This window comes from Bombus bifarius, unplaced genomic scaffold, assembly GCF_011952205.1.
Source record: "Bombus bifarius isolate JDL3187 unplaced genomic scaffold, Bbif_JDL3187 scf7180000007978, whole genome shotgun sequence".
Taxonomy (NCBI): Eukaryota; Metazoa; Arthropoda; class Insecta; order Hymenoptera; family Apidae; genus Bombus; species Bombus bifarius.
Window position 1 is genome coordinate 4,264,271 of NW_022884363.1, and position 15,227 is coordinate 4,279,497.

The 15,227-nt window shown below is 34.7% G+C and overlaps 3 protein-coding genes across 12 annotated transcripts in view; 2 read left to right on the forward strand and 1 right to left on the reverse strand.

The window, feature by feature from the left end:
* The window catches only part of LOC117204514 (ankyrin repeat domain-containing protein SOWAHB), a 113,122-nt gene extending 107,110 nt beyond the window's left edge, over window positions 1-6,012 (forward strand). For 2 of the 5 annotated variants that reach the window (XM_033441994.1, XM_033441995.1), the window contains exons 13-15: window positions 2,165-2,191; window positions 3,277-3,434; window positions 4,872-6,012. In XM_033441994.1, the coding sequence (XP_033297885.1) occupies window positions 2,165-2,191; window positions 3,277-3,434; window positions 4,872-5,156 (470 nt within the window). In that variant the 3' untranslated portion in view covers window positions 5,157-6,012. Of the gene's footprint in view, window positions 1-6; window positions 32-2,164; window positions 2,192-3,276; window positions 3,435-4,871 lie in introns of all 5 variants that reach the window. The other 3 variants (XR_004487103.1, XR_004487104.1, XM_033441996.1) reach the window with 3 other exon arrangements.
* A 227-nt stretch (window positions 6,013-6,239) lies between these two features.
* LOC117204515 lies at window positions 6,240-7,498 on the forward strand. Of its 2 annotated transcripts, XM_033441998.1 has the most exons (4): window positions 6,264-6,302; window positions 6,514-6,539; window positions 6,605-6,858; window positions 6,937-7,498. In XM_033441998.1, the coding sequence occupies exons 2-4, from the start codon at window positions 6,516-6,518 to the stop codon at window positions 7,187-7,189; spliced, it is 531 nt and encodes a 176-aa protein (XP_033297889.1). In that variant the 5' UTR covers window positions 6,264-6,302; window positions 6,514-6,515; the 3' UTR covers window positions 7,190-7,498. The 2 variants fall into 2 exon arrangements, with proteins under 2 accessions (XP_033297888.1, XP_033297889.1); XM_033441997.1 differs by having other exon boundaries at window positions 6,240-6,539.
* Window positions 7,499-7,658: 160 nt separating this feature from the next.
* LOC117204512 (serine/threonine-protein kinase N) overlaps window positions 7,659-15,227 on the reverse strand; it is a 28,829-nt gene continuing 21,260 nt past the window's right edge. For 2 of the 5 annotated variants that reach the window (XM_033441990.1, XM_033441988.1), the window contains exons 7-18: window positions 14,936-15,187; window positions 14,714-14,864; window positions 14,554-14,641; window positions 14,084-14,439; window positions 13,774-14,012; window positions 12,822-12,989; window positions 11,970-12,287; window positions 11,742-11,893; window positions 11,432-11,651; window positions 11,250-11,357; window positions 11,026-11,166; window positions 10,802-10,945 (exon numbers count right to left, since the gene is read on the reverse strand). In XM_033441990.1, the coding sequence (XP_033297881.1) occupies window positions 10,802-10,945; window positions 11,026-11,166; window positions 11,250-11,357; window positions 11,432-11,651; window positions 11,742-11,893; window positions 11,970-12,287; window positions 12,822-12,989; window positions 13,774-14,012; window positions 14,084-14,439; window positions 14,554-14,641; window positions 14,714-14,864; window positions 14,936-15,187 (2,337 nt within the window). Of the gene's footprint in view, window positions 10,946-11,025; window positions 11,167-11,249; window positions 11,358-11,431; window positions 11,652-11,741; window positions 11,894-11,969; window positions 12,288-12,821; window positions 12,990-13,773; window positions 14,013-14,083; window positions 14,440-14,553; window positions 14,642-14,713; window positions 14,865-14,935; window positions 15,188-15,227 lie in introns of all 5 variants that reach the window. The other 3 variants (XM_033441989.1, XM_033441987.1, XM_033441991.1) reach the window with 3 other exon arrangements.

Consider the following 15,227-nt stretch of genomic DNA (forward strand, 5'->3'; position numbering starts at 1 on the left):
TTGTAGGGATTACTGCTGCCGCTACGCTCAGGCAAGTTCAGAAGCACACCTCTGCTAAAGTAGTAAAGCGCTTGTGTCGCAAGATTAAAGTAGCCGCACCTTAGAGTAACGTATGACTGTCACTTTTGTCGACGCTGACGTGAGTATTGCGCGGAGAATCCGCGGGTCCACTTCGCGTTTTTAACACTCTGCGCCATCGAGATGCCTCGACGGTCTACGACAGGAAGAAGACTCTCGGACATCTTTTTCTCTATCCTTTTGTTTTATTTATTATATTTTTTTTCTTTCTCTCTTACTTTTTCCTCTATTTCGATCGGTATCCGACGAACAGTGGACCCGTTCATTCCCGAAATTCCAATGGAATCATGTACGTCCAGTACTCGTGACTCTTCGCTTCAATCTTTTTTTTTTTTTTTTCAACGAATCGCACACCACTGAATATTTTTGTGATGTCTTTACACGTATACTTAACTGTAAACGCGTATAAAGTCGCGAAGTGTGGCTGTTTGCGAACGCGTAAATATTTCGTTTATCTCGTTTATTTATTGTTTGACGATGTCGTGCTGCTATTAATCGAACGTTGCGCTTGTCATCGAATGCCTCGACGTAATTAAATCACACTTGTGTAACGATCGATGCGTGGTATTCTCGTGTTGCGATACTCTCGAGGCTTGACGCAACGCACGTGGTATCGAGAAGGCTGAAAATAAAACTGGTGAACAAGCATAAATCCTCGCCTCACGTTGTCTCCAAACGATTTGTCTTTGAACGAAAATTACGTTTCAACGATCAATCGAAGTGGCAGTAGTACCTGAAAACACTCCCAGCACCGTAGAAACGATGTGATTTAACCCTGTCAGCCGACGATGCGAACAGTTCCCGAATGCCGCGATTTTATCTCGTTCAATTTACACGCTTATGCTCTCCGGCGATCGCGTAAGGCGACGAGAACGACTCAGATCTGTTCCACATCGTCGGCTAACGACAATCGTCAGTGTTTTCTTTGTTGTCACTGTTCAACGCGTTTGATGGTAAAGCATGTGTACGCGAGCATGAGAAAATTTGCCGATTTCCTTCATTCACATCCGTTTTCCGTGCGCGTTGCACCTCTAAATCTCGACAATCGAATAATCGTCAGTTTTATTTTAACAGAGATTCGCTTTGTTACACGTCCTATCATTACACGTTAATCGTATGCAGCGCGAGTTCACTCACCCTTTCGATCTTCCGTTCGATGAAACACGCGAGAAGATCGACTACTTCCCGCCGTGGCGCCGGAAGGTGCTCGCACGACTTCGCGGCAAACATCGACTTCGCGCGCGAATACGAAGCGACACGAGTTACTTTTTAACCAGATTAACTCTCTCGGTTGTATCTCCGTTCTGTTTCGATTGCTCGTCTAGTACGAAAGACGAGTTTAATCGTTTTACGAGCGAATCCATCTTCGATGCTCGGTTGCGTGGAAGAAGTTTGTTTTTAGATGATCAGTGCTTAGTAGCGTCGTAGCAGGTTGTAACAGAGGCTGACTGCCTACGTATTTCGTATATTTTTCTACGATTAACCACGAAGACAAGAATTTCAAGAGCTTGCTATTGACTGGAACGAGTACGATAAATTCTCTTATTCGTTGTTACTGATAATAATCAGCCTATTTTACGAGCTACTTTATCACGTTAAACGTAATACTACGTTAGGTGGCGTTAATTGGTTAAAGTTATCGTAAATCTTACGAATACTGAAGTTTCTTTAATTTAATTTTTTTGATCAACTGCGACATCGTTGGTCGCTGATTATTCCTATGACAGTTGACGTATTAATCCGAGAAGAAATTTCGACAGAGTGTTCTTTAAGAATTTTTATAGATTCGTCTAGAAATTTTGAACGATTATATTAATCGATCAATGTGGTTACCAAGCACTGAGCATCTCCGCAGCTCTTTCATCCGTTATTAACCAACGTCGACAGCCAGCAAATACAACACAAGCTGTCGTTCTAACGTTTTCTAACCACGACGACTAATTCCGTTCGGTCGTTTAGTGGCTTTCTGATAATTTTTAATAATCACTCCGTGTCTACTAATCCTTGATACTCCTCTTCATCGACGACCGCGCGCGTCGTCGTGCCTCCACGAGACAGTCTCAAATGATTTTCTATTTTATTTCAGAAATAAAAGCAAGGAAAAAGCATGCAGGTAAGAAATAATACGCATGGAACGATCACTAATTAAATGGAGCTATAGTTTAGTGCATGCGTCGGGCCGATCTGTGGAGTAGACAGTGTGTTCGGTAGAGTGGTTTTTCATTTTTCTCTAAACCTGGTACACTACCACTTGTTTCTATTCGCAGTATTATTTTTTAGACGGAAAGTGAAAAGATTATTAGGATCCGTATTGGTAACGTAGAATTTTCACTTTCTACTTCGAAACACCTTTATAGATCTCCGACACAGGATTATTCTATGACCGAAACGAAGAAAATTGGCGTTGCTCGACTATCTTTATACGCGTAGCGTAACTCGCGAAAAATGATAGCAGAGGCTCGATTACTTTCTTCCGTCAATTTTCTCCTTTCTTATAGATGAACTCCTAGTCTCGAATTTCTACAATTACACTTTACAACTGACGCATCTATCCCTCGCACAAGTCTGCGTATCTCGAAACAATTGCCCTCTGAGGTATCTCACAAAAATCTTGCTCCTCGTTAACAATAACCTCGTCTTACTCCAACGCCATTCCGTCTACAACGATTGCAAAAAGTATTGGCACACGCCCTTCTCTTTCAATGAAGCGTTTCTTCGTCAGGTTCTACCTTTCGTCTTCGTAACGTGAAATGTTTACTTGTCTCCCAACGAATCAGCGTACAATTGCTGTAATAAATACAACGATGCGCCAAATACTTCCTGTAATCACCGTAGATCACCATTGACGATGAACCAATGATACTATAACGCGAACAATAAATTAACGATACCAAGAGACTTCCTCGTCCAGAAGATAGATTCCGCTCTTTGATCGTCCTTGGACTCGATCCTAGCCTCCTTCGCTGGTAGATGCATGCGACACGAGCCAAATTTCAAACACGTAAAACGTTGCAGTGCGTTGCAACGTGTGCAACAGACGCGCACTTGCGTTGCTCCGTTTGCCAGTGGCACGTACAGTTCCCTTAGGAACGGTGATTTAGAAACAGCTAAACGCAACGAGCAACGTATACGCGCGGCAAGCGTTTAGCAACGGCGATGATTACAACGTGGTAACACGATGATTGATTGAACACGCAGAGAAAGATCTTGGTTTCCTGCGTATTGGCTCGCTGAACGTACGCGTGAAACGTACGACGGAAGCGTTCAGCCAGTTCCTGGGTGTGGCAACTAGCAGCAGCGCCAGCAGCAACCACGAGAAGATACACAAGAGCTGGGGATCGGCGGATAATGTGCAGGTAGAAGAGAGAAAGAGGGACGATCGCGTTCTCGAAAATTACCCGATACCCGGCCTCCTTTCCTTAACCCTCTATAATTATTCAACCCTTGGACGAGCGCTCGCCACCATCGTACCCCGCCCCCTCCATCGCTGAATATTATGAATATTACGCGACGAATCGCCAACTCGTTTAATATTAACGCTCGCTTTCCATGCAGAAGGAGACGAAATTACCGTGTAAGCGCGACCACCGTCCTCTTCTTTCAGATGACACTGGATTCATCTGCAAGTCGCGCGTTTTTTACATAGGAGATGGTTGATTCTTTCGATTACAATTTTCCATTTATAGTTCCCTCTTGTCTTCCCCTCGCGCAAGTATTCGATATACAGGGTATAACGGTTGGTAACTGGTGATACGAGCGGTGAAAAGGGGAGATTCTACGCGAAAAAAGAAGTCGAAAATATAGAATAAAAGTTTTTCGCTTAAGGCTTTGTTTTCGAGAAAATCGACTTTGAATTTTCGCTCGGTACGCCTGCACTTTATCGCGTCTCGTTATAACGCATCTCACTGTAGATCGTTGTCTCAATGGAAAAATTAAAAAAAACAATTTTTATTCTATATTTTCGACTTCTTTTTTCGCGTAGAATCACCCCCTTTTCGCTTGTACCACCAATTACCAACCACCCTGTAGATAATAAAAATAGTAACGTACGTAAGTGGTGAGATATTGGGTTAGCAATAATTAAGTGATTGCGGATTTTGTCATTAGGTGGTATTGACAAAATCCGCAATCACTTAGTTTCCAACATACATACATAATAGTAGACATAATAGTAGACAAAATAGTAGACAAAAGTTGAACGGTAGAAAAAAGTAAAGAATTTGCAGAATTCCGGGAAACTATCTACAGCTTACGTGGGCAACTTAACTTAAGGTTATTAGAGAAAAATCAATTTCCTCGATTCTGTAGCTACTTTCATAAACCGTGTGTTACTTTATGATATTCTCTGCTATATTATTGGCTTGGCAACTAAGTGATTGCGGATTCTGTCATTAGGTGGTATTGACAAAATCCGCAATCACTTAGTTGCCAAGCCAATTCGCCAGAATCGAGGAAACTGATTTTTCTCTAATAACCTTAAGTTGTTATCCGTGTAAGCTGTAGATAGTTTCACGGAATTCTGCAAATTCTTTACTTTTTTCTACTGTTCAACTTTTGTCTACTATTTTGTCTACTATTATGTATGTACGTTGGAAACTAAGTGATTGCGGATTTTGTCAATACCACCTAATGACAGAATCCGCAATCACTTAGTTGCCAAGCCAATATAGTAGACTCGCCTTACAATGCTTAACCCGACGAAACGCTGGTACAATATCGTCCAAGGGTTGTGATTCTGCCATCGGAGAAAGATTATTAACGATTGACAAACAATTTTTCTAATTTCCACGAAGTTGGAGCAGAAGATGATGCCACCGCCTAAGTACGCGCCCATCAAGAAGAGAAGAAGCCGACGAGGGCAGGATTTTGGATCGTCGCGAGATCATCAGGCTGCCAGTCAACCGAGCACTCCACTGCTTCAGGGCAAGGCTTCTCGGTCGAGTCAATCGATGCATCGTCGACCGATCTCCACGACAGCCGTCAGTTCCGCCGCGCCCAAGACGCAGCAGAACAACGACTCGGACTCGGATACCGCGTGTGGTTTCGACTCCGCGTGGAGAGGATCCGCGCAACTCTAGGAGAAACATTTTATCGCGAAACTTCCCTTCTTTGGTATCGCGAAAGCCCGAGGCTCTACTGAATCACCGTGTACCTTGCCTTCTGGTCTTTTAAAGTAACAATTTTTATCTATCTCTATTTTTATCTCTATTTTTTATCTCTATTTTTATCTCTCTCTCTCTCTCTCTCTCTCTTCCTCTCCGATTAATCGATCAAATTGTAATTACTGAAGCGTATTATGTTCAAAAGAAAACTGAGAGCAAATTGTTTGAGGAAAGAGTAACGATGATGGTAATTGACGAGCTTAAATGTTGGACGAGCTTGGAGTAACTTTTCGTGGATTGTGGAAGAATGTTATTCGGAGCTACGAAAGTATAAAATCAGGAAAAAGATCACTCGCCTTATCGATCCGACTAATCTGATACGACAGGGGTTTTAAAGGAATTCATTTTTAAAGATAACTCCGGTGATGATTTTCCAATGACATTTTCTTAAGTTACAGAAACGATCTACTTTTTAATATAATTATTATTGTAGAGTTTGTAAGTGCCTTAATTTAATACCTGGAAGCAATGCTTTAGGTTTATCGATGCATTCTTTGCACAAAAGCCAAATCAGCGTGTTTCTGTCGTAATTGTGGTAACGAGATTACGATTCGTTCATACAGGGTGTATTGCGCACAATTTTTTGTGAAATACTTTTATCAATTAAGAATGTGAATACAGTCGATGTACCTAAATCGTAGTGAATAGAAATTGCAATATCGTCTGTGTTCTCGTATTGTCGATGAATATATTAAATATTTGATCGTAGATTTTCTAAATGAATTGTATAAATAATTGTTTGGAATAACAATAAATAATAACTTGACTAATTGTAATTGTACATACATACTTATATGCGTAATTCGTATTCCCTATTAGATTTACTGCAAGTGTCCAATGGAATTTAATAAGCGATATACGCGCCATCTCTTCGGGTGCTCGGATACTAGTTTCACTAACAGCTTCCTGAGTTCTCTGCTAGATTTCGCGTAGTTACATTGCCAAAGTCATTCGACTTACGTATCAACAGATGTCGCTAAATAGTTATTACGACCATATTATCAATGGAGTAGTTTTACGACAAATATGTTTACGAAGGCATTGAACTCTGAATTGTAAATTGTAAGGATTTGTTAGTTAAGGCATATGCTCGATAAATTTTGCTTTACTTTTTCTAAATACTAAATTTTCTAAATACTTTTTAAATACTTAAAGTGTAAATATGAATTAATTTTATCGATTGACTGTTTTCAAATAAAGTGGAATATGTGGGGTTATATTGGATTTAGTTAGATATTCCTTTCTTTTATTAAAGAGAATTATTTTTTCTTAGCCATGTACGATATATGCCATCCTAGTGTAAGTGTATTTAAATAATTTTCAAAACCAGTAGTTTTGAAACTAATTCGCTTTAATACCATTAGTATTTTGATATTGGAAAATTGGGTTGCATCGATCCTGTGAAAATAAGTACAACGTTTTACGTTTATATTGAACTTTGTGAAACAAAGAAATATTGGGAAGTTGATTATAAATACAATGAAAATTTGGATTTATTGTATTTAGAAGTACGAAAAAAGAAAAATTCACAAACAGAAATATATGTACCATGGCCAGCATCGTGCAACATTTCTCTTGATACGATAGAAAAGATACAAACAGGTTTAGATGTTGAACAGTAAGAGTAAAAATTGTTTACACATTCTGGCGATTATGTGGTCATGATTTATGAATTGATCTATGTATTTTGTAACAGGATAACGTTTGTTTTTAAATTAGAAGATAGTACAAGCATTATTTACAAAGTTAGTAAGGATCTTGTGAAGCCTGTAGATCCAGAGAGAACAAAATTAATGAAAGAGAAGGAGGAAAAAAAATCAAATTTAGAGAAAGAAATCAGGAAAAATACTTCGTATTTGTATGAATTAGCAAAATCATTAACTGCAGAAAATACTAATGAAGATAAGGATACAGATGTAAGCCATAGCAGTAAAACAACAGCTGAATAAAATATGTTATTTTATTTATTTAATTTTCATATTTAAGTGGTATCGATATTCTTCAAAGAGTTAAAAGAAATTAAATATAAAATTGTAATATGTTTCCCTTAAATGTTTATTATATTGAAATTATGTTTGAAATATGTAGAGTTAAAAAGTGTACTAAAAATTATGTAACTATGTATTTAAAATGATATGTATTAAGCTGCCACTGCAAATGTGAATATTAAATAAATTATTGCTTAAAGACATTTTAGAAGCAGTTTCTATATTAACACATTATCTATGTGATTTAATAAACACTGCAAGTATGAGGCACATGCTGTTTCATTACTTCCTACTATCCATAAAGATAATGAATATTCTAAGCTAAGATTAAATCTTTTGATAATTCTATGTTGTTTTGTATGTATAAAAATACGTAACGAAAGTACATTTTAGTACGGTTTCTACTCCGAGTGTTGAAAATATATCTATCTACAAAAAAAATTTACGACACTTGTATTATATACATCTTTGAATTACTATTTTTTGAACGACATGATTTTCATTTTTAACATCGTAGTATATATAAAGAACGTCGCTCTCGTAAAAACTACTTATCTGTTTTATCTTAATGAAATATTCTTTTAATCGTATTTATGCTATGTATATAGCAGATGTTCCACGATAAGTGCCGTTTGATATAACTAATGAACGGCAGGTGACAAAATACAAGGAGACTTTTATCATCAGACATTATGTAAAATGTCGATATGAATACAAATTTTACCTTTAACTTTTCAAGGTCATGCTGTGGCTACTTCATAAATATTTTAAACATTCAATACTGTAAAATTTATCGTATGAGAGACGAATATAAACAATGCGTACTTTTCTATTTATGTTTACCTTGTTCTTCATACAACAAGTTTTACAACATTAACGTAAAAATATCTTTTAACCTGATCATTTCTCAACCCAAATACCTTAATACTTTTGTAGAGAATTAAAAGAATATGTTGAATAGTGTATGAAAAAATGTATGCTGCCACTTAAGACAGTAAAGATGACCTAGGCATGACCCTGAAAATTTGAAGATAAAAATTTTTTCACGGTGACATTTTGCATAAAAAATGATGATAAAAGTCTTACATTCTTGTCTTATCACCTATTGTTCAGTAGTTACATCGAACAGCACTTGTCGCAGGACATCCTGTGTGCATCGTTTATGTATATGTATACATACATATGACTTAAGTATTATAGAGTATATAATTAATACATTGACAAGAAAATATTAATTAATACAAAACGAGTGATTTTTTACATAATTATGTAGTTTGGCAGTTCGATACGTGGGAGTAATATAATGTACTACGAATAAAATATAAAAATAAATATTTTTTAATTAATAACAAAACAATATGTCTTGTTATCTTTGTTTCAAATCTTTTGAAAATTCAAGTCAAATCAAGCAATCTGTGACCATTTACCTTTATTGAAATAGAAGTACTTTTTATGGATTGTAAATACGAATATTTTCAAACATTCCAATGTCTGCATATTTTCTTGTCTATTATACAATAAAAAGATATAATATAGTTTTCAATGTCCGCGTATATTTGAACTAAAATTGTATTATAGTTACTGAATAGATTTTAAGATCTACGTATGAGAATTGTATAAAAACAGGCACATTAGGAATAATGTGTTACATGAGCACCTTTGTATAAATAGGTTTTCATTTCTAATATACACAAGGTCTCGGTATAAAATAGTTACCAAACAGTTATTAATTTATTAGTGCATTAAGGCAACTAGAATTCGAGCTGTACTCGAAACTATCACAAGTGATACGATTACTTTTTTGTTTCACAATTTTAAATACTGTTTTTGAGAGAATGATTAATGATTTCAAGCTTATATGACTAAGTTTATAATATAAGAAAATTTCAAATGAAACCATTTGACATTACTATCACAGTATCCCAATCAGTAAATATTATGATCAATCACTTATGTTATTCTTTTGCAAACATACTTCAGATGAAAATTGTTTCATAGAAGTGTAATTTAAGTCTACATAGATAATGGTAAATATTGCATTAGGTTCCATTTAAAAAATTCTTTAACATAAAACTTGTATATCAACTGCTAAATGAACGAACTCGATGGATTGACAATATTGTTACAAGAGAAATTACTACTACAGGTGTGTGGTTCTTAATATTAATTAATGTATTATGTGGAAGTAGTAAATTTACTGTTTTAAATAAGCTCATAAAATGGAACAAAAGAATTCTAAAAGGGCATCAAAATAATCTTAGTATAAAACACTTTCAATAGCTAACACATACATTTGTGATGATTGTACAGGATACTCATAATTATCCACAAAATCAAATACATAGCAAAAAAAAAAAAAAAAAAGAAAAAGAAATATATGAAAACGAATTGAAAGGAAACGAACTACGGTGATGTTTAGATTAAAACATAAAAATGATTACTAGCAGTGTACTAATATGAACTTGAGATGTTACTCTTGTGATATAGTGTTATACATCAAGCTAAACTATTGTACTTATAAATCTTATTCATTATTACTTTTCAATGTTTGGTTACATATTTACAAGGTATAGCACTAGAACACCACAAGTATTCTATCACATACTGAAAACATGAAGATATATAACTAGTTAAAACAATAAAATGGATAAGAGGATTATAGGAATCAGACCTGCAAAAATTTGTTCATTAAAAAAGAAAGGTTAACATAGGGACACTGTCAAGTTAAGTAAATAAGTGGTCGTGTTAATAATTAGGTACACGTGACTGATATAATTAATGCGTCCAGTGTTAACTTGTGATTATGTTGATCAACATTGTTATACATAGTGCCATTTCTTCATTTAATTCCCTATCACATGAGCATGAGCAAATACAACTACGTTTTGATTTATTTTCTGCAACTTTATGAATTATAATATGTTTATACAGTGAATATCCTTTATTCTATAAGGACATTGTTGTTGAGTACTTGAAAACTATATAAAAATGACTGTGCTAAGTGAAAATTGTGAAATAATATTTTAAACAGATATCATTTCAAATATTTGGTCAATACTTCAAATCATGATTACGACATCTAGTGAATTTTAATTAAATGGTATAAATCTTTAAAAATTTAAATTCCAAACTGCTGTTTCTTATCAAAATATGAACATGCTACGAAATTACTTATACAAATTTATGTTTCTTTTCTGGTCATACAGTTGATTAAATCTGAATATTATATCCAGATATTTTAAATTATGATTATTCACTACGTTGCGTATTGGAAACAATCGTGATGAGTGTATAACTACGAGTTAAAAGTCTGACATTCATACATATTAATTAAAAACCTGAGATTCGTATGTTGAACATAATTTTTTAAATTCTATATGCCTGATTATATCGTGATACTAAAAGTAAAACATCTGTACAATTTAAACATCCTCTGAAAATTAAACAAATACATATGAAATTAACAGTGTTATTAATTGTGATTTGATTGCCCTTAAAATGATGTTGAAAATATAATAATAAATGATTTGCGTATCAAATTTAACAAAAAGACAATTAACATTGTTGTTATGGCTAGCACCAATCAGCCATATATGTAAAATCTTTAAATAGACTTTGTTCTAAATCACTAAGTGGTCTAGGATCTTTAGGTGGAGTTAATTGTGGCTTTTCTGATGTAAATTCTTCGTCAAAATTACTGACATCTTCCACAGAATGCTGAAATACAAGTATAATTTTCATTTACCGACAAATATACTAATTGGAGTAAAAAAACATGAGAAAAGGTTAGTACTTACAATTACTGGAACAAATGGTGGTTTTACGCGTCTTAAAAGTAAATCATCCCAAGCTATATGCCTGAAGAATGCTTGTTTTTTGACATCTTCAGCATCTCTTTCACTACTACCCAATCTTCTATCAGGATTTTTTCTTAGTAACTATAATTAAACATAAATAGCGTAAATTATTTATGTTCTATTTATTATCTTACTAGAAAAAAATATATTTATATTGTTCTTACCCTACGCATTATTGCAATTGCTTCTAACGAAAGAAATCGTGGATAACGAACTTCGTCGTTCACAATGGAGTCGAAAACTTCTTCTTCATCATCACCAGGGAATGGTGACTAAATAAGAAGATGTTAATTAGTAATATAGTGATCATAATGCATAATAAAATAAAATTAGATAAAATGCTTACTTCACCAACGAGCATTTCAAATATTAATACACCAAGTCCCCACCAATCAACAGCCCGTGTATATGAAGTTTCAGTAAGAACCTCAGGAGCTAAGAATTCTGGAGTACCACAAAATGTTCCTGTTCTATCTCCATATCCCATTCCCTCCTTACACAAACCGAAATCCGCAATTTTTACATATCCTTCTGTATCCAATAGTAAATTATCTAATTTTAGGTCTCTGTAAATTGAGTAACATCATTAATATCGCATATTTAATGTAAAATATCATACATAATTTTATTTAATTTTTATTTATTTAAATATGTACCTATAAATAATTCGACTTTCATGCAAGTATTGCAACCCTAACACAACACACGCTGAATAAAATACAGCTCGTGGCTCTCCAAACACATCTGCATGTATATGCATCATAAGATCTCCTCCAGCTGCATATTCCATTACAAAACACACATGTGCCTATAAGGAATAAAACATTAATTTTCCATATTCTGACTAAAACATTTATCGTAAACATAACTAAAATAATATATACCTCAGTTTGAAAACAAGCAAATAAATTTACAAGGAAAGGGTGGCGTGTAGCGTTGGCAACTTCAAATATTCTCTTCTCTGAAAGTAATGACTCTACTTCATCCCTTGCTATTATGTCTCCTTTTTTTAATGCTTTGATTGCGAAGTATTCTCCTGTATTTCTGTATTGCGATAGGATTACTTTTCCAAAATGACCACGGCCAAGAACTGATAGTAGTCTAAAGTTTTCTATAGTCATTCCAGTAAGTTGCGAGTGTCTTCTAGACTCGTAGGCACTGTCTCTATATTGAGCAGGCTTGTTCGGCATTTCATATACAACCTATAATCGTTAAAACGTTTAAATCGAAGTACCGAAAGATAATGATTAAATTTATATTAATTACTTTCATATTAATTGATAGTATGTATATATATGTTAATCATAATTCCAATTAAAAATTTTTAGTTATAATACAATGCATATGTTATTAGTATATTTTATAGGTAAGATAAATTTCACTTATTTAATAGAGTTCTTGCTATTTTATCAAGAAAAAGCCCTAAAGCTGTTGAATAATCAAGTATTTACGACATTAGCAGTAAGACATCTATAGTTGATATAAGACATAAACATGTACAAGTACAGTATTAAAAGCCATGATATATGTAATACGCACATACAGACATGCAAAAATTTTGGGTACATGCTTTTACTAAAAGAAATATTAATATACCAAAAAATTAATTATATTTTATTAATTTAATAAAATGAATTACAAGAACTTAGAAGAACAATTTTATAGTTTACGTGTTAGTACAGAAGCACAAAAATTAAAAATATATAAATAAAGCTGCGTGTATTGGAGGTATATACCTCATCTTCAGGAAACTCGACGACAGGTTGGGGCGAGGGTGTGCGTGGAGAGGGTGGTGCAATCAGCACAGGACGAGGCTCTGTTACAAGAGGCCTCAAATTTGCCCCCTGAGGACCCCCCTTTTCCTCGTTGTGCAGGAAATCAAACTCCCTTAATGCACTCTGTAACTACATTACTATCTGCTTAGCTCTAAAAACTACTTTAAGTTGCAATATACTTTAAACTGTCACCTAGCAAAGTTTTACATAATTAATAATAAAATTGTAATAAACATTTTGAATCGAATAATTTACATACTGAGAAAACAAATAGATCCAATTATTGAAGGGAGTTTGCTGCAACTTTGTTGAAGGAGTACTAAATATATTGCACAATGCATATTGCAGAGTACCTTTTTCATGTGGGTGCTAAACAACATTGTAAAAATTACTATGCATAAAAAGCTAAGAATTAAAAATACGATATAAGCTTAAAGTAAAAAACGAATAAACAATTTGTACAGTTTAAACATGTAACAAGTTGTTGCCCATTATACATCGCGTTCTAAAATTTGCAAGATACCTATAAAAAAAGGTATATTTATAGTATATTCGAAGCAGTATCTTGCACAGTTGAAAGTATATAAAAGTATACTAACATGCCTTGATAAAGTACATTGATATAATACTATATACAAACGTTAGCAAGTATATCGACTCAACTGGATATAATATATTGTATGCATGTGTTTTTTTACCCATAACCATAGTGTACCAAAACCCTAAACCTTTTAAGTAAAAGAAGATACTAGATAACTTCGAAATACTTCGTAATATGACGGACAACTACAATATCGCTAAAAAAAAGTACAAAATATAGTGTACAACTATCTTCTATATAACACTTTGGTGAGTATAACGTCGTTGCAAAAAAAAGTAAAGAAAAAAATAATGTATATTTTGCAGGACCTACTTCTTGATCTAATTTTGGTGGCGGTGGAGGTGCAGGCATTGAAGGTTTCTTTGTAACTGTAGGTGGTGGTGGAGGAGGATGTTCTGGAGGACGTGGCAGTGTAGGACTACTACTTGAAGTTGATAGTCCTAAAGGTCTGGCTCCACCTAAGCCTCCCTTTTCAGGATCAGGCAATTCCCCAGGTGTTTCGGGTTTATCTTCTAACGAAGTATCAAAAACAAGTTGCAAAGGTTGAGGTCCTAAAAAATATAGATTCGTACAGCAGTCATGTGCCAATTTGCTGTAAACGTAATGAAAAACATGTACTTACCAGATGGCGGACTTTCGGAGTTTCTTGTATTGTGTAATGAAGGAGCTGATCGTTTCAACAGCCTACCCCAGGTTGCAACGTTAATGTTCATTTGATTAGCTCTTGGGAAATTCTTCACCTGTTGCTTAAAGATCTTGCGTTGACGTTGTAATTTAGGTTTTCTCGAAATCATAGGATTCAAGAACTTAATTTCAGCAAAGAGAAGACCTTGCGGCTCCAATTGTAGAGCCATTCCGTGTCTCACATCATCGATGAACTCTTCTAAACGTAAAAATTTTATAGCACAAAGAGATCTCCAATCTTTCCAATAAATGCCTATTTCAAGTTCTCTCGATTTATCTAGTTCGATGGAAAACCTATGAAAACAATGTATTCATATAAACTAACACTTCCGACTTCTTTTTATCATAAAACGGAGTATAAGAGTTTAGTATAGCTCTAACAGAAATATGTATACAATAAAAGAGTACCTTTGGTCCCAAGCTTGTTGGGAACACGGTCGCCAACTAGTTTGTGCTACTGTTTGATTATCCAGTTTAATAACTGCCATGATATCATCTACGATAAATACAAAAATGAATGAGATTCAGCTTTTCATAAGAATTTGTAATATTTGTAAAACAAACTTACTACTTGTTTCATCTTTAACACTGTACGATTTGCTCGAACTGCGTCCTGTAACACCTTTAACGAAACTACGTAGATCCGGACTTGCTGGGTGCTCTCTTCTTGTGCGACCAGGCACTTCTTCTGCCAGGTCTTGACACCCCATTAATCTTACCTAAAATTATAAGTACATATTATTGAAGCAAGAGAATTTATACGAAGCTATCGTTATAAAATATCTTTTACCTCTAATTGTCCAGTTACAGCAGCACATCTTGAAACCGATGCAGGCACTGTAGCTTTACCTTCCAGAGGACCACGAAACGGTTGTAGCGAGGTGTAGGTTACAGGAACCGGGCTAGCAGATTGTACACTAGCTAATTCTCTCTTCAATTGAGCAGCAGTACCACTGTCAGGTGGTAATTCTTGTCTTCTAAGTTCAAGGGATAATCTCAATAGGTCCAATTTTCTACTTGATTCTGCCAGACTTGCTTGAGCCTAAATTAATTCAGGAGAAAATATAAGAAAGAAAAATTCG

Bases quoted from the DNA above. Each gene is read 5' to 3' on its own strand.
- LOC117204515 (XM_033441997.1), top strand. From the start codon at position 6,516: ATGTACGATATATGCCATCCTAGT. The intron at 6,540-6,604 runs GTAAGTGTATTT...TAATACCATTAG, and splicing joins ACGATATATGCCATCCTAGT to TATTTTGATATTGGAAAATT. The intron at 6,859-6,936 runs GTAAGAGTAAAA...ATTTTGTAACAG, and splicing joins ACAGGTTTAGATGTTGAACA to GATAACGTTTGTTTTTAAAT.